The sequence below is a fragment of the Oncorhynchus tshawytscha genome, linkage group LG20 (assembly GCF_018296145.1).
Source record: "Oncorhynchus tshawytscha isolate Ot180627B linkage group LG20, Otsh_v2.0, whole genome shotgun sequence".
NCBI lineage: Eukaryota > Metazoa > Chordata > Actinopteri > Salmoniformes > Salmonidae > Oncorhynchus > Oncorhynchus tshawytscha.
The window spans coordinates 11,315,165-11,338,807 of NC_056448.1; the positions used below are offsets into that span (position 1 = coordinate 11,315,165).

The 23,643-nt window shown below is 39.5% G+C and overlaps 1 protein-coding gene across 4 annotated transcripts in view; it reads left to right on the plus strand.

Moving 5' to 3' along the window:
• The first annotated feature begins 418 nt into the window (after positions 1-418).
• Positions 419-23,643, plus strand: part of LOC112219499 (nipped-B-like protein) — a 51,031-nt gene continuing 27,806 nt past the window's right edge. For 2 of the 4 annotated variants that reach the window (XM_024380797.2, XM_024380798.2), the window contains exons 1-3: positions 419-788; positions 12,948-13,098; positions 23,376-23,541. In XM_024380797.2, coding sequence (XP_024236565.1) covers positions 13,035-13,098; positions 23,376-23,541 — 230 coding nt within the window. In that variant the 5' untranslated portion in view covers positions 419-788; positions 12,948-13,034. The remainder of the gene's footprint in view (positions 789-12,947; positions 13,099-23,375; positions 23,542-23,643) is intronic. The other 2 variants (XM_024380799.2, XM_024380800.2) reach the window with 1 other exon arrangement.

A 23,643-nucleotide genomic window follows, 5' to 3' on the forward strand; every position in this document is an offset into this window, starting at 1 on the left:
AGAGAACCAATTTAAAGTAACTGTTCTGTGTGTGTGCGCTCGTGTGTGTGTGTGTGTGTGTGTGTGTGTGTGTGTGTGTGTTGATGGTTGTTGAGCCAAGCACTGATAGGTTTTCATGTCAGCCCAAATTCCAAATATCTTTAAAAAAAAGTTTTACATCAAATAATGCAATTCATACACAACGACTATGTATGTATTTGAATTATCATTATGCTAGTTATGTTATTTTATTAACTGCTTACATTGGTTTAGCTGGTGACATACTCAAGGATGACCTCGTCCTCCAAAATATTTACAGCAGCTGTGTGGAACGGATGGTATCGGTGTATAGTAGTAATGCAGAAAGCGGCGGAAGTAACTGGGTTGCTGGCTATGGTTGCTCCTGCTAGTTGGTTTGGCGCCGGTGGAGGGAGTTATTCCTGCAGCAGTTCTTCCGGTCGGCATTTTGTTCTGCAAGAGAAGGAGGAGAGTCTGAGTGGATCCCTTTTATCACCGCGTCAATAGTATTTCTGTTTTTCACATTTGATTGTTTTCCGAAACCCTTTGGAATTTAAACTCATCTTCTGCCGGTGTTGGGGATAAACCGGTGCAAGGACTGGTTATGGGAATGTTTGCCCCTCTCCAAGCATAGATGTTTGCAGTGAGAAGGAAGAACGAACCCTCCCGAACCGGATTATTGTTGTTATATTATTACTCGGAGGAGCTGTTCGAGCGATAGAACGGAGAGGGAGCTAGAGACACGGATCCAACCCCCTTGCAACCATTTCTTTTTATCAACACATCCAGAGGTAAATATGATTGTACAATATAGATTTAGGAGTACCATAACAAAACAATTCCGATCGGCTACACGGGTGTTGTTTATATTCAGTGAAACTGGATAGACGTTGTGGAATGCACCGATATGTGTTTTTAACATTTATGTTGCCTTGTATCCGCTCATATAGGCGTCGGGTCGGGGTTACGCTTCCTCAGGCGAGTCCGAGGTCCAGTTAGCAAGCTAATAGGCCGATGTAGGCCATTGAAACTGAAAATAAAATCCTAATCCGCACGCGCAATCATGATAACAAACCAAAAGGGATGGTCATACGGTTGCAAAGGAATGATTATGTGTGGGCGAGTCAAGGCAAACATGGATTCGGTTGCAGTCTCGGTAGCTAACGTTGACTAGCTAGCCATAGCTAACTTTTGTTAGCTATCAAAGGTTAGAATAATATAGCTAACTAGCTGCTACAGTATGTGCGTAGTGTTACCTAGCTAGTTAACGTTACTTGTTAGCTATTTAGACAAAACTAACAAGTGTAACTTCAGTGTTTTCTCAGCAGGGTAATGTTTTCTGACGTTTTATGCTGGAGTCAGATGTTCTGAGAAATAGGCTCTTGCTATCCAATGCTACACACTAGCTAGTGGCTAGTATATTTTTTTGCAATGTCAACTAAACTGGTTTAAACGTTTGCCTAATAACTGTGCAAGCTTGCTATTCACCGTTTTGAGGCTACCAAATTGTACACATTAAGCATAATTGACCTAGTCGCTTATAAAGTAATAGCTGCATATGTATTATCCACCAAGTTATCTAGCTAGCTACAATCTATCAAATGGAATCATCAGATACACCACAGAGATTTAACATAACAATATGTGATGAGACCACCCCTTGTCTAGTTGATAACATGTTAAACATACCTATAGCTATTCCCTTTGCATAGGATTGGCAACTTCAACCAACTTAGATTAATTTGTTTACAAGGAAATTAGCAATCTATCCAATGTTGTAGATATTAATGTAACTTGATAAAGCAAATAAATATAGCTACCTTGCTTGGAAAGCTTGCTAGATCATCAGGAAAAGGGATGTGAAAAACTGGGTTATTGTAAGACACAAACATGAATAAATCAGGGCTATGTTAGACTATTGCGTAGCTGATGAAAAGAAAGTTGATTAAATACATTGGACCCTAATTGGTGTTGGGTGAGCAATTAGCAGCCTACTGTATCTGACCGATTACTGTGTTGCCAGAGAGAGTGACAGATGTGCGGCTATGTTGTCAGCCAGAGCAGCAGAGAGAATAATCATGTCTGTAATCATGCATCCAGCTTGTCACACGGTTATCCTTCAATCTAGGTGATCATAGTTAAACTATAGGTGAGCTAACTAACTATGTACACATCCAGCTAACATTACTCAAGGAGCAAGTCTCTGTTGCTGACTATGTTTAGCCTCCTGACTAGAAAATTATGCTTAGAAGGCCCTCTCAACTGACTAAGTCAGCAACATTAGCAAGTCAGCTCTCATTAACTAGTTTTTACTTTTTTGCACTGCTCTGTAAATTGGTGCTGGTGAATGAGGTAACTGACTAGGTTAGGTTGTAACTAGTCTAAAGATTCAGACCGTACGGTCACTGTAATTAGATCTTCCCTGTAAGGTCTGAATTAGAGGTCGGCCTATTATGATTTGTCAATGCCGATACCGATTATTGGAGGACCCAAAAAAGCCGATATCGATTAATCAGACGATTAAATAAAATGTATTTTTATTTGTAATAATGACAATTACAACAATACTGAATGAACACTTATTTTAACTTAATATAATACATCGGTAAAAATAAATTTAGCCTCAAATAAATAATGAAACATGTTCAATTTGGTTGAAATAATGCAAAAACAAAGTGTTGGAGAAGTAAAAGTGCAATATGTGCCATGTAAAAAAGCTAACGTTTGAGTTCCTTGCTCAGAACATGAGAACATATTAAAGTTGGTGTTTCCTTTTAACATGAGACTTCAATATTCCAAGGTAAGAGGTTTTAGGTTGTAGTTAATATAGTATTTATAGGACTATTTCTCTCTCTAACATTTGTATTTCATTAACCTTTGACTATTAGATGTTCTTATGGGCACTATAGTATTGCCAGTGTAACAGTATAGCTTCCATCCCTCTCCTCACCCCTACCTGGGCTCGAACCAGGAACACATCGACAACAGCCACACTCAAAGCAGCGTTACCCATCGCTCCACAAAAGCGGTGGCCCTTGCAGAGCAAGGGGAATAACTACTCCAAGTCTCAGAGCGAGTGATGTTTGAAACGCTATTAGCAGACACCCAGCTAACTAGCTAGCCATTTCACATCGGTTACACCAGCCATTAGGCTGATAGGCTTGAAGTCATAAACAGCGCTGTGCTTACGAGCCTGCTGCTACCTACCATCGCTCAGTCAGACTGCTCTATCAAATCATAGACTTAATTATAACATAATAACACACAGAAATATGAGCCCTTGGTCATTAATATGGTAAAATCCGGAAACTATAATTTCGAAAACAAAACGTTTATTATTTCAGTGAAATATAGAACCGTTAGATAAAATACAGAACGGGTGGAATCCCTAAGTCTAAATATTCTTGTTACATTGCACAACCTTCAATGTTATGTCATAATTATGTAAAATTCTGGCAAATTAGTTCGCAAAGAGCCAGGCTGCCCAAACTGTTGCATATACCCTGACTCTGCATGCAATGAACGCAAGAGAAATGACACAATTTCACCTGGTTAATATTGCCTGATAAACTGGATTTCTTTTAGCTAAATATGCAGGTTTAAAAATATATACTTCTGTGTATTGATTTTAAGATTGGCATTGGTGTTTATGGTTAGGTACAGTCATCCAACGATTGTGCTTTTTTTCGCAAATGTGCTTCTGTTAAATCATCCCCCAGCATTGCATCGATTATATGCAACGCAGGACACGCTGGATAAACTAGTAATATCATCAACCGTGTGTAGTTATAACCAGTGATTATGATTGATTGTTTTTTCTAAGATAAGTTTAATGCTAGCTAGCAACTTACCTTGGCTTCTACTGCATTTGTGTAACAGGCAGGCTCCTCGTGAAGTGCAATGAGAGGCAGGTGGTTAGAGCGTTGGTCTAGTTAACTGTAAGGTTGCAAGATTGGATCCCCCGAGATGACAAGGTGAAAATCTTTCGTTCTGCCCCTGAACAAGGCAGTTAACCCACTGTTCCTAGGCCGTCATTGAAAATAAGAATATGTTCTTAACTGACTTGGCTAGTTAAATAAAGGTATACAAAAAATCTGTAAAATTGGCGCCCAAAAATACCTATTTCCGATTGTTACGAAAACTTGAAATCGGCCCTAATTAATCGGCCATTCAGATTAATCGGTAGACCTCTAGTCTGAATGGTAGGCAGCTGTGATCAGAACACCGTGGAGATGGTGCGAAATATGGCTCGGACAATGTACCTAAAATCCAGGGATGTGAGAGGGCGCTGTACTCCTAATTATACCATTATTCAAAACGATACACTGAGAAGACTGAAATTCTGCTTGTTTTGAATTAAACTGCCATTTTTGTCAGCATGCTAGCTAATGCTAAAGCAGCCCATTGGATTTGACAACACTTCCAGTAGCTACTCATCCCAATGCTAGGCGTTGCATTTTCACGGAATCGAATGGGCTACTATAGCGTTAGCTAGCCTAGCATGCTGCCAAAAACAGCAGTTTAATTAAAAAACTAGCAGTATGCCAATCTTCTCGATTCACCATTCATAATTTCAGGATAATTAGGAGTACAGTGACATATTCCATCCTTGGATTGAGGTTGGTTTTCCAAGCCATATACCGCTCTGGCTGTCCACATGTCGGTATAGCACCATTCCGACTAGAGAGAAGAAATTAACAAGTCGGATTCTGTCAAGGTGGTAACTAGCTAGCTAACTGGCTAGATGGTTAAGCATCACTGGGATAAAGCAGAAATACAATTCCGCACCATTCAACTTCGCTAGCTAGATGGCTAATTTGGCCAATGCTAGGCATGTAGCTCAGTAGGTAGAGCATAGTGCTTGTAAGGCCTGGGTAGTGGGTTTGATTCCCGGGACCACCATACATGTATGCACGTGTAATAGTAAGTCGCTTTGGGTAAAAATGTCTGCTAAATGGAATGTATTATATATGTTATTATAATATATTAAATAGTTAGTTCTGCAGCTAATGCTAGGTAGTTACCTAAAAAAGCTTGTGTGCACACCGTAGCTAAATTAGCAACCTCATTATTTATGCCCCATGTTTACTTAGTAGTGCATGCAAATGATGGCAAAGATCACCCGTCTAAAATGCGGCCGGGAAGATGACTTTCTTGCTAATGGAAACGTAGTATGTTGCTCGCTACTAGCTAGCACTTAATGCATGGATACCGTGTCTAACTTAACTTGAGTATAGCTACTTTTTCAATGTTATCGAATTCATCTACCAAGTACACGAGCAAGCTAAATGACCCATTATCTGTGGAAAATGTTGTGACTATCCCATAAGACTGAAATTTGTTTACAGCGTTGGCTTTTCATTTACCAACATATTTTAGTCTACACATACAGGCTGCAGGTCTGCTGTATTCACGGCAAATGTAGTTGTATTAAAGTAGGTGTAAAAGTTTTGTATAGACTAGTTGATTATGGGGGAATGTTACTGCTTGAATGATGGTTATCGACCAGAAAGAAATACACATTAAAATAATAGTAACAACTATAGTAGTAGGAAATTTCCCATGAGCACCAACATGTGAAGTTCATAGGAGCACATCAAATTGGGTGTCAAATGACCAGAGTCTATACTTTTTTTTCTGGTCAAACTGGTGGAAAAGGGTTTTTAGAAAACATCTATCAGAAAGTCTTAAACGGTATTAGAAATGCATCAAAACATACATGTTGAAGTAAAGATCTCTGCCAACTAATATCAACACTTATATTTGGATACATTTAGATACATTTTTCTGCCTTCTGTAAGTTTAAGGAACATTACCATGTGCCTTGAAATCCCGTTACCAAAAACCCACATATCTTATTTAAAAAATGTCTCTCCCTTATGAGGAGGGAGGATAATAAAAGTTCACAGAAGTAACAAGTAAAGGTAGACCTATCAATTAGTTAGTGTTTTTACTAGAGGTCGACGGATTTTTGATTTTTCAATGTCGATACCGATTATTGGAGGACCAAAAAAAGCCGATGCCGATTAATCAGCAGTTCGTTTGTGTGTGTGTAATAATGACAATTACAACAATACTGAATTAACACTATTATTTTAACTTAATATAACACATAAAATAAATCAATTTAGTCTCAAATAAATAATGAAACATGTTGCAATAATGCAAAAACACAGTGTTGGAGAAGAAAGTAAAAGTGCAATATGTGCTAATGTTTAAGTTCCTTGCTCAGAACATGAGAACATATGAAAGCTGGTGGTTCTTTTTAACATGAGTCTTCAATATTCCCAGTTAAGAAATTTTAGGTTATAGTTATTATAGGAATTATAGACTATTTCTCTCTTTGTTAAATCATTGCCCGTTTGGCGAAGTAGGCTGTGATTCGATGATAAATTAACAGGCACCGCATTGATTATATGCAACACAGGACAAACTAGTTAAACTAGTAATATCATCAAACATGTGTAGGTAACTAGTGATTATGTTAAGATTGATTGTTGTTTTATAAAATAAGTTTAATTCTAGCTAGCAACTTAGCTTGGCTCCTTGCTGCACTCGCGTAACACGTGGATTGCAATGTAATCGGCCATAATTAATCGGCCATGCAGATTTAATCGGTCGATCCTCTAGTTTTTATTGATATCAATTTTGTTTATGAATTATTAAGTGATTAAAGCAAAAAAAATCTGTTACCAAATCAGTAACGGAATTTCAGAAAATGTGGTAATGGAATTTTTGCAATTGAGTTGGCTACAATAGAAAATAATAGTAGTCACAAACCACAGTTGGGTTCACAAGTTCGGACAGTATAGGACAGTAAAGAAAAGTAGAGTATAGTTCAGTACAACACAGGAGTTCAGTATGGTACACAGTAGAGCACACTAGAGTTGAGTATGCTATAATCTACTGAATTGTACTCTACAGTACTGAACTATACTTTACTGTATTGTACTGAACTCTACTGTTCTGTGCTGTACTCTACTGAGCTCTACTGTTCAGAGATGTACTGTACTCTACTGAGCTCTACTGTGCTGCACATGGATGTCCAAACTTGTAAAACATAGAGCTCTATGATTGGTTCAGATTTGGTACGGTCAGGACCAACCAAATTTGGTCTTGTTTGGGTGCAGAGCTCATTAGAATAATAGCATAATTATTCTTGTGTAGAATAATACCCAAATATGCAAAGGAGGATATTGCATATTTATACCTTTTGTGTACCTATTTAGGATACATCACCATGAAGAGAATGACATTCGTATTTATGCGTTTGTTAGGGCTGACCACATTTAGTTGACTAGTTGATTGTTTGGTCGATAGGCTGTTGGTCGACTGAGATTTCATTAGTCGAGCAATCATAAATATATATACATATTTCACGGCGCACTAGACAGCCGTCTGATTCATGCCTGTCTCAGTGGACTAATCCATTGCTGAGGCCACGGGGATGGAACAGTCCATCGCTCTGACATATGCTACTGAAAATGTATATGGTTATATTATTTAAGAACAATGGTGCAACACTAATAAAAAATATATATTTTATAACAAATGCGGTTTTCCCCGCATTGGATAGCGGTTGCTGTCTGCGGTTCTGAAACAATCTTTGGTGCGCTGTTGAATGGCCGCCTTTTCCAAGACCATGTTGCTATGTGCATAATAGCAAAGTTAACCAGCATAATGGTGTTGAGAACAATGCGGCGGAGGCAGCAGTGGAGTGAGGCGTTTTAAATGTCTATGAAAATTGAGGAGAGAGGAAATCCCAACTTAATTAGGTCTATAATCAATAACCTATCTGTTAAATGTGCCTGGCTTTATAAATCATATATATATATCTACAGAAATAAGACACATCCTGCTTCTGTTGCGTGTTTGAGTTTGTTAAATAGCCTACTGATTCCGTGAGCTCCAAGCCTCACGCCACTGCAACACTCAAAAGCAATTTCACAAGTTAAAAAATCAACTCTTTGCTAGGATTTATATCTCTGGTATAGGCTGCTTTTAATTTATTTAGTTGTTTACACTGTTCCAAACGGTCAGAAAGATGATCATATTGTAATCAGGGCCTATAATTAACACCCGCCAAATGCAGGTAGATTTTGGCATTGGTGGGTAAAGATGTCTATTTCACCAGCCACGTTGGCCGGTGGTCAGGGCTCCACAGTGGGAGCATTTCACTCACATTTGTGGATAAAAATAGTCAAGTGTGATCACATTTATAGAAAATAAATGCTGCAGTAGCTGTTTTCAAAGTATTTCTGTTGTATAGTTTCATAGCTGGTAAATTAATTGCACAAAATCAAAGAACTACAAATCCTATATAGCCTTCTACCTCGCTCTGCAATGCTGGGGGCTGGGATAAAAAATAAACTAAAAATATAGGACAAAACACACATCACAACAAGAGAGACACCACAACACTACATAAAGAGAGACCTAAGACAACAACATAGCATGGCAGCAACACATGACAACACAGCATGGTAGCAACACAACATGACAACAACATGGTAGCAGCACAACACAATGTTCAAACATTATTGGGCACAGACAACAGCACAAAGGGCAAAAAGGCAGAGGCAACAATATATCACGCGAAGCAGCCATAACTGTCACTAAGAGTGTCCATGATTGAGTCTTTGAATGAAGAGATTGCGATAAAACTGTCCGGTTTGAGTGTTTTTTGCAGCTCATTTCAGTCGCGGGTGTTGTATGTGGAGGATGAGGGCTGCAGTAGATATTTCAGATAGGGAGGAGTGAGGCCTAAGAAGGTTTTATAAATGAGCATCATCCAGTGGGGTTTGTGCCTGGTATACAGAGATGACCAGTTTACGGAGGAGTATAGAGTGCAGTGTTGTGTCCTATAAGGAGCATTGTGGCAAATCCGATGGCTGAATGGTAAAGAACATCTAGCCGCTTAAGAGCACCCTTCCCTGCCTATCTATAAAGCACGTGAAGAACTAACTGAAATATTCATTTTCGGAAGCGCTGCGCACAGGCATAAAAGTTGGTCTAATTTACTTGAAAGGAAAGTCTACTGAAGTGAGACTTTGTCCTTGTATTTCTTGGCTATTTACATTGTTTGTTCACAATCTAGGTTGTTTCTCTATGTTTGAGATAAACTGCTAGGGAAGAGAAGACAACGCTTGTAATAGTCAGACTCAAATCACGATAACCTCCCTGAACATTTCTCTGTGATATTTTAGTTAAAAGTCTTGGGTCAAATAAATAAATTGTATCAATATACACACATTACTTCTTACTAGTAATACATTTATTGTTTTAGAAACATTACAAAGCATGCGTTTTCTTGGTGTAATTTTAGCGGGCTGGTGGACCAAAACATTTATTTTATGCTACGATTGTAACCTAACAGCACCTGTTTTTGTTACACACTACGCACGCAGCTCTCGCTCCTACACCCTCCTTTTCTTGGCCTCCTTCTTATTGTTATTATTACAATTGTTATTACGATCATTGTTATTATAATAATAAGTAATGTCATTATCATTAGTAGTCTTATGGCCTAAGAGGGCATCGTACAATCATTCATTTATTTGTTCATGTCATCACACAGCATACAAGTCATTCATGTTTTGAAATGCAATCAAGTATTTTAGTTTGATATAACAAAGGGATTCTCGAATAATTAGCCAAAACAACAAATGAACTGCAACATGTCAGCAATTGCATTCACGGATGCATGCAACTGTTTTTAGTCTTTGCAGTAATAATTGCATTAAAAAAAATCCCCGTTAGAACACTCTCTGGTACACGTAATTTATTTAGCATTATTTACACTGTTCCAATTAGAGGTCGACTGATTATGATTTTTCAACGCCGATACCGATTATTGGAGGACCAAAAAAGCCGATACCGATTAATCGGCCGATGTTTTTTTTGTTGTTGAAAAAAACATGTATTTGTAATAATGACAATTACAACAATACTGAATGAACACTTATTTTAACTTAATATAATACATCAATAAAATCAATTTAGCCTCAAGTAGATAATGAAACATGTTCAATTTGGTTTAAATAATGCAAAAACAAAGTGTTGGAGAAGAACGTAAAAGTGCAATATGTGCTATGTAAGAAAGCTAACGTTTCAGTTCCTTGCTCAGAACATGAGAACATATGAAAGCTGGTGGTTCCTTTTAACATGAGTCTTTAATATTCCCAGGTAAGAAGTTTTAGGTTGTAGTTATTATAGGACTATTTCCCTCCTCTACCATTTGTATTTCATTAACCTTTGACTATTGGATGTTCTTGTAGGCACTTTAGTATTGCCAGTGTAACAGTATAGCTTCCGTCCCTCTCCTCGCTCCTCCCTTGGCTCGAACCAGCAACACAACGACAACAGCCACCACATCGAAGCAGCGTTAACCATGCAGAGCAAGGGAAACAACCACCCCAAGGCTCAAACAACTCACCCCAAGGCCCAGTCTAAGGCACTCGCTGGCTCAAGTCATTTGTGTGTCTTAATTATTTAATCAAACGGTGTGTTTAAAGTATCAAACAAGCTCAGTGCATATAGTTGATTTTATATGGAAAAATACACAAACAATTGGTCGAAAGAACAGACTACTTTCGGGCGACCAAGATTTCTTTGTAGTGCAGATCAGGGACACATGATGACATTCTGTTACCGCAGTTCCGTTACCATGTGTAAATCCAGTTCACTTACTCTCGTTCAATAACCAACAGAGATTTTTTGAAAGCCATTGTGTCATGTTATAGAGGACACCCCATTCTTTCTGCAGACATCGTTGAATCTTACTTCAGAGTTTAATTCAGAGCAGATATTTTACACGTTTTTGGAAAACATGGGCACATAATTAAGGAATTATGTTACCAAACTTTTCATCTGCTCAGTTCTTCCAGTAAATGTGTTTTTGTCAAATGTTCAGTGTAATTTGTTAAAAGTAGTCCTTGTGCAGAGAGTTGTATGATTTTGTTAAACTTTGAAATCAATGGTTTTTGTTTGCCATACAATTTAAATGGAATTCAATTACCATGGAATTGCCCAGTAGCTAGCTGCAAATTCACAGTTAGAGAGCATATCTGTTTTTTTTTGTTGCCTGATTCCGTTTTCTGTTTTATTTTTCCAGGTTTCAGTTTCCGCTCTCAAAATCACACTTAAAAAAATAAAAGGATGTTCTTAGTGCACAACAATGCTTAAATCACATCAGAAGACCACAACAATTGAAGAAATGTTGTTTTTGGGTGGAGTTGCCCTTTAATTCAACTGTACACCAACCTGAGACGGTTGTTTGGTAAGCGATGTTTCTGTAGCACTCGTGATTGAGAAGGTTTTTTGGAAAGCCTTTCCATCTACCAGAAGACTTGTCAATACATTAAAGTCATTGCTAACGGCTATAGAAAGTCGTAGACAAACGTGCACTCACAGACAGGGGCCTTTCCTCAATTGGATTTGCTCATCTCCTGTGTCCTCTCTCGGACCTCTCTCACCTCATTTTGAAAAAGGTCAGAGGTAATCGAAGAGAGCCGGTGAACGAGGACGGAAGTGCGCTTGTTTGAAATGAAACGGTCCTTACATGGTTTGATCGTAAAGTAATAAAAACAAATGTTTTTTGTAGTTGTGCAAGACATTTTTATAGATAAAACAATAAGTAGAATATGTTTTTTGAAACGTGTGCATGGTTTTCTCCTCTGTGGCAGATATCATAACTTCTCCGCGGTAGGACACATTTTATAGGGCGCTACATATGAAGTCAAGTGTTTTCAAGAAGATCTTGCAGCGCCAGAGAAATTGCCTTCCTTCCCTAAACCAGATAATCCTATATGCTGCTTGCTCGTCTACCTTCCTACCCAACCAGCACAGCTTCAGAGTGACCATGAGCATTTGGGTCCGGAAAGGGGTAGCTGTTTACATTTACGCATGCATGGGTTCACACCTCTTCCTAGGATTATCAAGGTACTACCCCAGTAACCACTGGGGTAGTACTGTGCCATGTCAAGTCATCTAGGCCTATTGCTATGTGTTGCCGTTCCTGGTCTCTACTGTCAGTCTGGTGTTGATCATGCTATAGGGATATAATTACTCCTCTTGTTGCCTTCTCTGACAGTGGCTGTCTTGTCGGTGGCCAAGGATAATAGTAGTGAATGATAATGAGGTGTTCCGTCCAAATGCAAGAAGTGCACACACTTTTTAAATGCACTGGGTTTCACTCAGTCCTACTCAAAAACACTCTCTGCGTGCTTCAAAGCCACTGCATTATCAGTAGGAAAGGATCTGACTATTTTGTATGGTCTGTTTTTGATGACACCCCTGGAACTTGTCAGAGTAAGGGCACCACCAGTACTGTACTCGGTTTTTTTCAATTCCTTCTCCCCACTGATGCATGTCTGCTAATGTGTTCTACCAGTGTGTTTGCTCTAGCAGCCATTGACCAATTTCCCCATGTAGCCTATTTCACCATGCGCACAACAAGTAGCCTATTTCTCCATCTGCACAACAAGTAGCCTATTTTACTTCACATGCCATTTCATTAATTGATGTTTCTATTGCTCCTGTTTCGTTAATGGAAAATGCCTAGGTCATATTTCTAATGCAAGTAAAACCTTGAGCTGCTGCCTGAGTGAAAGTTGTCAGTGAGTGTTGTGTGAGTTTTATATCCTTGTACTAACCAGTGTAACCCTCCGTATCCTGTTGCACTACTTTCACATCTGTGTCATTCCCCTCAGCCTTAGCTTAACAATGGTGCCTAATTAATATAGCCCCGTTAGTTCATCCCTGAGAATTCTTCCTCCATCACTTTGACTTTTGATATGAAAGCCCCTGATTCTATGTTCACCAAGGCTTTGGTTTAACATGCGCCGGCTCTTCTGAGCAGTGTTGCACATTGAGGAGTGTTGTGTGATATTGTGAATTGTCCATCTCTCGTTGCCGCTGGCTGTTCTAATGAAGCCCTCTGTGTTCTGCAGCGGTCGGGAGATGTGAGGAACAGTCGGAGAGCGACGACATTGAGCAAACCTGTGCATCGACACGACTCCCCCACCCCCATCTTCAGCATGAATGGGGATATGCCTCATGTTCCCATTACTACTCTTGCTGGGATCGCTAGCCTTACAGACTGTAAGTATTACACTGCCACTCACATATTTACTGATATGGTGGATTCCTGGAAAGCAAGTGAAACGATGGTGGTGGGGCCAAGCTATTTTTGATGTACCGAGTCTACTGACATTTATTCCCGCTGCAAGCTTTTTTATACTAATACATCTTTAGTATACAACGCTGTTTTCAAAATGTATACAATCCTTTAAACAATAGTACATCACAACCATTTTGCTTGCTTTATGGTCAGTGCTGCCTTGCCGCAAAGCTCATTTATTGGTATTTAGATTATTAATTTACCAAGTTAGCCTGATTTTGAATTGAGCTTTGTTTGATTACTCCTTTTTTTCCCCCTTGTTGTAATAAAGCATTAATGTTCACTACATGAATATTGCAGTCTTGGTATTTAGGACACTCCTACAACTGAGTATGATTGATGGTACTTTTCCATAGCCCTTGCTTTAGAATTACATTGGTAGTGGAATATGATATATAGTGCCCATATCAAGAAAGTATCCACCTTTGCACATTTTGTTGCCTTAGTGCCTCAACTTTCAATGCAATTCATTACACAGTGGTTAAGTGTCCAAGCCTGGATGTAAATGTCTCTGGGTTACAAATCTAGGCAAACATTCTGTGCATGCGTGGCACGTGTTTACATTGTTCGTGGCCATTTGCCTGAGTTTGACAGTTCATAAGGTTGTAGCTAGTAGTCCAGTAGCTAGGTAGCTTGAATACAGATATGACCTCTGACGACGAGCCACGAGGCTGAAACGTTGGCACAAAATAAACAAGTGTCTTTGCAAGTACAGTGTGCCAGGGCATCGTTTCTTTGAATTATTACTCAGGATTTCCTATCCACCTGCCAAACAGTCCCTAGATTTGAATTTCGCTTTTAGGTTTTTGTCCTGCCAATAAGTGGATTTCTCTCAACGTAATGTCTTTATCAGACTGCAGAAGGATTTGCTCTATTATTTAGCCTCTGCTTTTCTCTCTTCATTTTCTTTTGATCCTGCCAAGTTTACCGATAACAAGCATACCTGTTATATGATGCCGCCACCACAACAGGTGTGGACTAGAGTCACATGACTTGGACTCGAGTCTGACTGGAGTCACATTTGAGCCTCAAGACTTGGGATTAGACTTTGACTTGAGACTGATGACTTAAAATGATTTGGCCAGGTTTTGTATAACATTTTGCCACTCATTTTGAGGAAGAGTCTCGGTGGATTACTCGCCACTCAGCCAGAGACAGTAGTAACAGCAATTTGCAACAGATTGACGAATGGAATGCCCTCTGATTGGACCAGCAAACTGTCAATCCACACAGGTCTGGTGAGCTAGCCAACAGATTGCTGATTTGCTGTACAGCGCAAATGTCAAATTGTAGGGAGGGAGGATTGCCATAAATGGGTAACACTTTATTTGGATACTCCATCTGTAGATGCTCTACAGACTATCACTTCAACTAACTAACTATCTACTAGCCCTAACCTTAACTTTTACCCTTACCCTAAGTGTTACCCTAACAAGCAGTTGCTTATCAACAAGTAGTTTGTTGATAGTATCCTTCTGTCTTTAATATTGTTGGTGATCAAGAATATTAAAGACATGCTCCGCAATTTTGGCGACTAGTAAGTACTTTTTAAATCTCCTGCTTTGGGCTGGATGTGCAAATGTCTTGTTCATACATGTGCATAATCTATGAGCAGAATTACTGTTTTACCTCAATTAGCCACAAGGACACGTACATAGAGCCAGCCAGATGGAAAAAGTAGTTTGCCAGGTGCCCCCTGGCCCGGAGGGCAGCGGGGGTCTTGCCCCCCAGGGGTCAAAATGTTTTGCCAAAGTAGCTCTATTTTGGTGGCCTCTGGTACATTCTAATGGCTTGATTCCATCCAAAATAGGATACATAGAGAAATTATTTACTTCCCAGATTGGAACAATTTGTTGGGGTATTGTGTAGAAAGACATGACTTTACAATTTAAATGACAAAAAACTTTCAGTGTATTGTTAGTTGTTTTGGATATCATCTAGGCCTATTTGATCAGGACTACTAAGCCTTTTTAAAAACATTTAATCTGTCTTTTCTTGATTAGTCTTATTTACAGTTTTACTGCAAGATATGAATTGCCACAATAATGTTTGTTCTTGAAATTATGTAATTTATTACAACTGAAAAAGTAGCTATATAGACCACATTATCTTGAAAAATCTATTAAAGGTCAAATATATAAAACAAATAAAAGAGTTATATCAGTCTTAAGTATTATATCTTTCTGATTTGCATAACCTAAATGATTGAAACATTGTACATTTTAGGTATGGTTAGTTTTTGCCTGGTTCTGTTTTGTTCTTTCCGAAATTCTGTTTTCTCCGTTGAGTTTTTCCAGGTTTATGGTTTTCGCTCTAAAAATCACACTTTTTTTTATAGAACATCCACTGTTGTTGTTTTTCTAAGTCCACAACAATGCTTACACCACGTCAGGAGCTAACGTTTGAGGCCTGGGAAAAATTTAAGTATTTTTGATTTTTGGGTGTAGTTGCCCTTTAATTCAAGTGTGCACCTAGCACAAGAGGCTGTTGTTTAGAAGTGTTTTTGTAGTGCACGTGATGGCCGAGTTTGCAAAGGAAATACCCACTGGATTGATTAAAATAATAAATATATCCTTCTGCCAGGTAAGCAAAGGCTACTTTGTAGTTCATATTTAAATGAGAAGGTTTTGGGAAAGCCTTTCCATTTACCAGAAGACTGTTTTCATTCGCATCATCGCTAACGGCTACAAAAAGTGGTAGACGTACACACCAGACACAGACAGGAGCATGCTTGTTGCCTCTTTAGAAAGTTGCAGGAAATACGAATCACTGATGCGTTCTGTTCATGTCTTATGACAAACTTGGGCAAATTAATTAATTTTCAATACATTTACATTGCCTTAAGGAAGTGTTCACACTCCTTTACTTTTTCCACATTTTGTTGTTTTACAGCCTGAATTTTGACAATACCCCATAATGTCAAAGTGGTATTTAGATTGTATAACATTTTTGAGATTAATAAAAAATGAAAAGCTGAAATGTATTGAGTGAACAAGTATTCAACCTGTTATGTTATGGCAAGCCGAAATACTTTCAGGAGTAAAAATGTGCTTCACAAATGACATAATAAGTTGCATGGACTCATTTTGTGTTCAGTAATAGTGGTTAACATGATTTTTGAATGACTACCCCATCTCTGTACCCCACACATATAATTATCTGTAAGGTCCCTCAATCTAGTAATGAATTTCAAGCACAACGACCAAGGAGGTTTTTCAGTTCCTTGCAAAGAAGGGCACCGATTGGTACATGTGTAGAAAATAATCGTTGCTAGTAGCGCAATGACTGGGAGTATATGGGTAACGCTTGTAAGCAAATCTAACTCTAACTTCCTTCATACTTGACACAGAGACATAATCTGACACATCTGACTTTGGGGAAGTAGACAAAGGGCCTCGTTGCCAAAGTATCCCTTTAAGTAATACTGCAAAAAAATTGGCAAAGAAATGTACTTTTTGTTCTGAATACAAGTGCCATGTTTGGGGCAAATCCAACCCAGCACATCATTGAGTACCACTCTTAATCTTTTCAAGTATGGTGGTGGCTGCATCATATTATAGGTATGCTTGTAGTTTTTTAGGATTAAAAGAAACTGAATAAGGGCCTCCCAAGTGGCACAGCAGTCTAAGGCACTGCAGTGTTGCTGCGTCACTACAGCCTGGTGTTCCACAAGGAGTCGTGATCTAGCGACTCCTTGTGGCGGCCCGGGCGCCTGCAGGCTGACTTCAGTTGAACAGTGTTTCCTCCGACACATTGGTGCAGCTGGATTCTGGGTTAAGTGAACAGGTGTTAAGAAGCGCGGTTTGGCGGGTCTCGTTTCGGAGCATGACGCGACCGTCGCCTCTCCCAAGCCCGTTGGAGAATTGCAACGATGAGACCAGATCGTAATCACGAATTTGGGCTAGAAAAGTGGGGTAAAAATGACAATAAAAAATAAGAAATGGAATACTGCTAAGCATGGGCAAAATCATTTTAGTCTTCTTTCCAACAGACACTGGGAGAAAAATGTACCTTTCAGCAGAACAAGATCCTAAAACACAAGGCCAAATATACACTGCAGTTGCTTTCCAAGATAACTTTAACTAGGCCATTCAGGAACATTTAATGTTTTGACTTAAATCAGCTCGAAAATCTATTGCAAGACTTGAAAATAGCTACGATCAGCAACCATCTTCACAGAGCCTGAAGAATTAGTAAAATAATAATGGGCAAATATTGTACAATCCAGGTGTGCAAAGCTCTTAGACTTACCCCCAAAAAACATACAGCTGTAATTGCTGCCAAAGGTGTTTTTAACATGTATTGTCTCCAATAGGTTGAATACTTATTTAATCAAGATATTTTCATATTAAAAATAAATAATAATAAAATGTTCGTATTTTGTGTAGATCGTCGACCAAAAATTACAATTCAATCCATTTTAATCCTATTTTGTAACACAACAAAATGTGGGGAAAAAGTAAAGGACTGTGAATACTTTCTGAAGGCACTGTAGTTAATTCCCTACTAAGGTCAATACATTTAAAAAATATTGTTGAATTCCGTTTTAATGCCTGGATTCCGCAAGGGCCCTAATTATCATATTTGGACCAAAATGAGGCTCTCCTCAACTTATAGTTTCTGTAGTATTGATTCTTCATCGAATGCTTTCATAAGTTATCTGCAGATACTCGCCAAAAAGCCTAGGCCTACCAATAGCCTATGAACGGCTCTCTCACCGATTCAATTCGGTAGGGTATACTGACTGACGAGACGAGAGTCACTCACTTTAGCGTCACTGTATGGCAAGCCCTGACATCCTAGGAAAGTTTCACTTTCTCCCTGTCCTCACTCGCTTTGTGACTGACAGTCGTCTATCCTATCAATAGATTGCTAGAAGATGCATATCGTTCATTCTGGAGGGAGAGGGTTTGACGGACTAGCGAAATATACTTTTCTAAGTTAAAAGTAGCCTAGTTAATATGAAGTGGAAAAGTAGCTGGCTGAAAATGAGTCTTATCGGCTGATTAGCCTATGGGCGGTGTTTAAGGAAAACACTTGAGTTTGAAACCAACTGTTTACTGAAAGCTGTGCTGCGCCATTTTCCCCCACGTGGGCCAGCCCCCTAGCAATTATAGTTCTAGCCAATGAGCATCATCATCCCCTCAGTATTTGAGTGACAGCAAGCAAGATGCCCACACAGCAGATTGCGAGAGGGAGAGAGCAATGACGTAGATACAGAGCAATGACGCAGATATAGTTGAAGTCGGAATTTTACATATACCTTAGCCAACTACTTTTAAACTGTTTTTCACAATTCCTGACATTTAATCCTAGTAAGAATTCCCTGTTTTAGGTCAGTTAGGATCATCACTTTATTTTAAGAATGTGAAATGTCAGGATAATAGTAGAGAGAATGATTTATTTCATCACATTCCAAGTTTACATACAGGAAATTAGTATTTGGTAGCATTGCCTTTAAATTGTTCAACTTGGGTCAAACGTTTTGGGTGGCCTTCCACAAGTTTCCCACAATAAGTTGGGTGAATTTTGGCCCATTCCTCCTGACAGAGCTGGTGCAACTGAGTCAGGTTTGTAGGCCTCCTTGCTCGCATACACTTTTTCAGTTCTGCCCACAAATATTCTATAGGATTGAGGTCAGGTCTTTGTGATGGCCACTCCAATACCTTAACTTTGTTGTCCTTTAGCCATTTTGCCACAATTTTGGAAGTATGCTTTGGGCCATTGTCCATTTGCGACCAAGCTTTAACTTCCTGACTGATATCTTGAGATGTTGTTTCAATATATCCACATCATTTTCCCTCATGAAGCCATCTATTTTGTGAAGTGCACCAGTCCTCCCTGCAGCAAAGCACCCCCACAACATGATGCTCCCATCCCTGTGCTTCACGGTTGGGATGGTGTTCTTCGGCTTGCAAGCCTCCCCCTTTTTTCACCGAACATAACGATGGTCATTATGGCCAAGCAGTTCTATTTTTGCTTCATCAGACCAGAGGACATTTCTCCAAAAAGTACGATCTTCGTCTCCATGTGCAGTTGCAAATTGTAGTCTGGCTTTTTTATGGCGGTTTTGGAGCAGTGGCTTCTTCCTTGCTGAGCGGCCTTTCAGGTTATGTCGATATAGGACTCGTTTTACTGTGGATATAGATATTTTGTACCGGTTTCCTCAAGCATCTTCACAATGACCTTTCCTGCTGTTGTGGGATTGATTTGCACTTTTCGCACCAAAGTATGTTCATCTCTAGGAGACAGAACGCGTCTCCTTCCTGAGCGGTATGATGGCTGCGTGGTCCCATGGTGTTTATACTTGCGTTCTATTGTTTGTACAGATGAACGGGGTACCTTCAGGAGTTTGGAAGTTGCCCCCAAGGATGAATCAGGTCAACAATTTTTTTAAGCATTTTTTTTTAGGTCTTGGCTGATTTCTTTTGATTTTGCCATGATGTCAAGCAGAGAGGCACTGAGGTTGAAAGTAGGCCCTGAAATACATCCACAGGTACACCTTCAATTGAATCAAATTATGTCAATTAGCCCATCAAAAGCTTCTAATGCCATGCCATCATTTTCTGGAATTTTCCAAGCTGTTTAAAGGCACATTCAACTTAGTGTATGTACTTCTGACCCACTGGAATTATGATACAATGAATTATAAGTGAAATAATCTGTCTGTAAACAATTGTTGGAAAAATTACTTGTCATGCACAAAGTAGATGTCCTAAACGACTTGCCAAAACTATAGTTTGTTAACAAGACATTTGTGGAGTGGTTGAAAAATTAGTTTTAATGACTTCAACCTAAGTGTATGTAAACTTCCGACTTCAACTGTATCTGTACATAGTGTATGTAATGTAGTAAGCCATTTCCTGGGACCCCTTTTGGCTCGTGAGCGCTACTTTCAGAACTATTGGCTAAAAAGTATACAAACGTGCCGGAGAATCTCGTAAGTGTTTACTTTCCAAGCTCACCAGCAATGTGGCATCAATCAAACATTACTAGCATAGGCCTACTGCTCTTTTGTTATGTCAAAATTGCTTAACAATTTTTTATTTGCTCATGAATATTACATTTGTAATTTGATAAAAGTAATTATTAAATAACCAAAATATGTTGTAGACCAACTTATGAAAATGGATGTCTATTAGCCTATAAATAGAAAAAGATTTAGTTGAACAAGTCGTTGCATATATTGATTTTTATTTTATTTTACTTTATTTGAAACAACGTGTGACTTGACTTGACTCGCTCTTAGAATGCACGACTTGGACTTGACTTGAGATTCGACCTGTTTTACCTGGGACACGACTTGGACTTGACTCGAGATTCGACCTGTTCTACCTGGGACACGACTTGGACTTGACTCGACCTGTTCTAAATGGGACACGACTTGGACTTGAGATTCGACCTGTTCTACCTGGGACACGACTTGAGACTTTGGACCCTTTTACAGCTATAATACATTTTGTATGAAATTTTTGGATAATTACCAAATATGTTGTCTTCTCACACTATTCGAACCCCACAATTAATAAACAGCTTATGAAGCTCTCTTAGCCTATAGATCACATATTGCAAACAAATAATCTTGACCTAAAAACTTCTGTGCTTCCTTGACAATCATGAATCACTCTCCGAACCTGCTTATCTTCTCTCTTTTGTGGCACCAATGTGAGGGGTAATGGCAGGGGAAACGGTGTTTCAGTAGTCTAGTGTGTGGTGCGGAAATAATGACAAGCAAACCTGGGTAGCTTTGTGTTCACATTGCCTTGAAATGGAACCGGACTGTGGATTTCAAGCGAACCGAACTCAGACCACCTCTCCTGATGGTCTCGGTTCGCTTCGGGGTCTCTTTTGAGGGTTCGGAGTTCCTTTGGAGTGTTCACACTGCACAACAAATGAAGTGAACTGCACTGAGCACAAACATTTTAAGGAACCAAGTGTGAAAACACCCCAAAACTGTGGTTGGTTTTATGCAGTAATGTGAAGTATTGATTTTATCCCTAACTTAATACTTTGCATTTAGGTTGTACAATGTATTTTTTTTTTCCAAATGTAATTTGGAAGGAGACTTTTCCATATAGGCTTCCTTATTCAGTGAAACCAATATTGTTGAGTAGCTGGGATGTTGTTGAACCATGCCAGGGTCCAATCTTAACTTATTTTCTTTCTCGTCAGGCCAGTTGGCCAAAAATGTACTGTCCCAAACAGGATTTCTACTGGCCCGGACATGGTGTAGTTTTTTAATGCATTGGGGTCATGCAGGGCCTTTAGCAGCGTTTCCCAAACTCGGTCCTCTGGGGGTGGACATTTCGTTTTTTGCCCTAGCAATACAAGGCTGATTCAAAAAATCAACAAATTATTAAACTTAGATAATTTGAGTCAGCTGTGAGGAGCTTGGGCAAAAACCAAAACGTGCACCCCTTGGGGTCCCCAGGAACAACTTTGGGAAACACTGGTCTATAGGTTGGTATGCTTCTCTCTATATTAAACTATTAAAGATATTCTCCAGTACTTTGGCGACTAAGACATTATTGAACATCCGCTTTGGGCTGGATGTTTCAATATGTAGTTCATACATACATAATCTTTGAGGAGAATTACTGTTTTACCTCAATTAGCCACAAAATCCCTCATTTGAAATCAACAATTTCCCTACATTTCCTCCCATGGGGCAACAGGTAGCCTAGTGGTTAGAGCGTTGGGCCAGTAACCGAAAGGTTGCTAGATCGAATCCCCAAGCTGACGAGGTAAAATCTGGCATTCTGCCCCTGAACAAGGCAGTTAACCCACTGTTCCCTGGTAGGCCGTCATTGTAAATAATAATTTGTTCTTAATCATTTGTTATTGCCTAGTTAAATAAAGGTATAAAAAAAATACAAATGTGGGCAATTAGAGTTCCAGCCAAAGCAGAGAGTTTAATTTTGTAAATCCCTTTCCGTAAAATAAATATGCTCAGCGAATGTATTATTGTGCGTTTCTTTTTGCTCTGGACAGTTTGCGTGTGCTGTGTGAAGGCATCAGTAGCATGGTGGTACTTGAATGAATGGCCAATCATATTGCTCAAATACAAATAGCTTGAGTATTCTGCCTGTGGTCTTCATTGGTTTTCAATGGTAGACTGTGACAGAGAAGGTAAATGTTGAAATGGAACTAAAAAAATGAGCAGAAAAGTTAATGGCCAGGTCGGTCCAGTGACGGAAGAGATCCACTGGCCATCGTTAATGTTGAACCCTGCATGCACATTTTTCCCATCTCAGCCTTTGTTGGTTACAGCGAGCAGAGACGACCATTATCACAAATCATAGTTAACTAGTTTTAGTGCACATACACCGCATGTGTTGTTAAAGGGTGTCGTAAAACCACATCAACAGAGAACTATAGGTGTTTTATCACCATTGGCCTCATCCCGTAGCACGCGCTCCAGCAGGTATATTTCACTGGTCACCCCCAAAGCCAATTCCTCTTTGGCCGCCTTTCCTTCCAGTTCTCTGCTGCCAATGACTGGAACTAACTGCAAAAATCACTGGAGTTGGAGACTCATATCTCCCTCACTAACTTTAAGCACCTGCTGTCAGAGCAGCTCACAGATCACTGCACCTGTACATGGCCCATCTGTAAATAGCCCATCCAAGTACCTCATCCCCATACTGTTATTTATTTTGCTCCTTTGCACCCCAGTATCTCTACTTGCACACTCATCTTCAGGACATCTATCACTACAGTGTTAATTGCTTTATTGTAATTATTTTTGCCACTATGGCCTATTTCTTGCCTTACCTCCTTTATCTTACCTCATTTGCACTCACTGTATATAGATCTTTTCTATTGTATTATTGACTGTATGTTTTGTTTATTCCATGTGTAACTATGTGTTGTTGTTTGTGTTGGAATGCTTTGCTTTATCTTGGCCAGGTCGCAGTTGTAAATGAGGACTTGTTCTCAACTAGCCTACCTGGTTAAATAAAGGTGAAATAAAAAAATCTTGACATCCCTTGGCAGTTTCCTTCCTACCCGGCAGCTCAGTTAGGAAGGAAGTTGGGATATTTATTTTCTGGGTGGTATAATATACTATCCACAGCTTGATTATTCACTTGGCCGTGCTCAAAGGGATATTCAGTGTCTCTTCATTATGGCAGATGTCTTCTCGCTCACCCAACCTCCCACTCACTCAGGCTAACCAGTCTCTTCTTCGTCTTTGCAGTGTTAAACCAGCTGCCCCTGCCATCCCCTCTCCCTGCCACCACCACTAAGAGTCTGCTGTACAATGGGAGGATCGCGGAGGAGGTCAACTGTCTGCTGGCCTGCCGGGATGAGAACCTGGTGTCCCAGCTGGCTCACAGCCTCAACCAGGTTTCCACCGAGCACATGTGAGTACCTCCCCACCCCTGCACATTTCTACGCTAGTTTTCAAAACAGCTGAGTAGAGAAAGTTATGAGCCACAGTTGCCATAGTTGATTCATGTATAAAG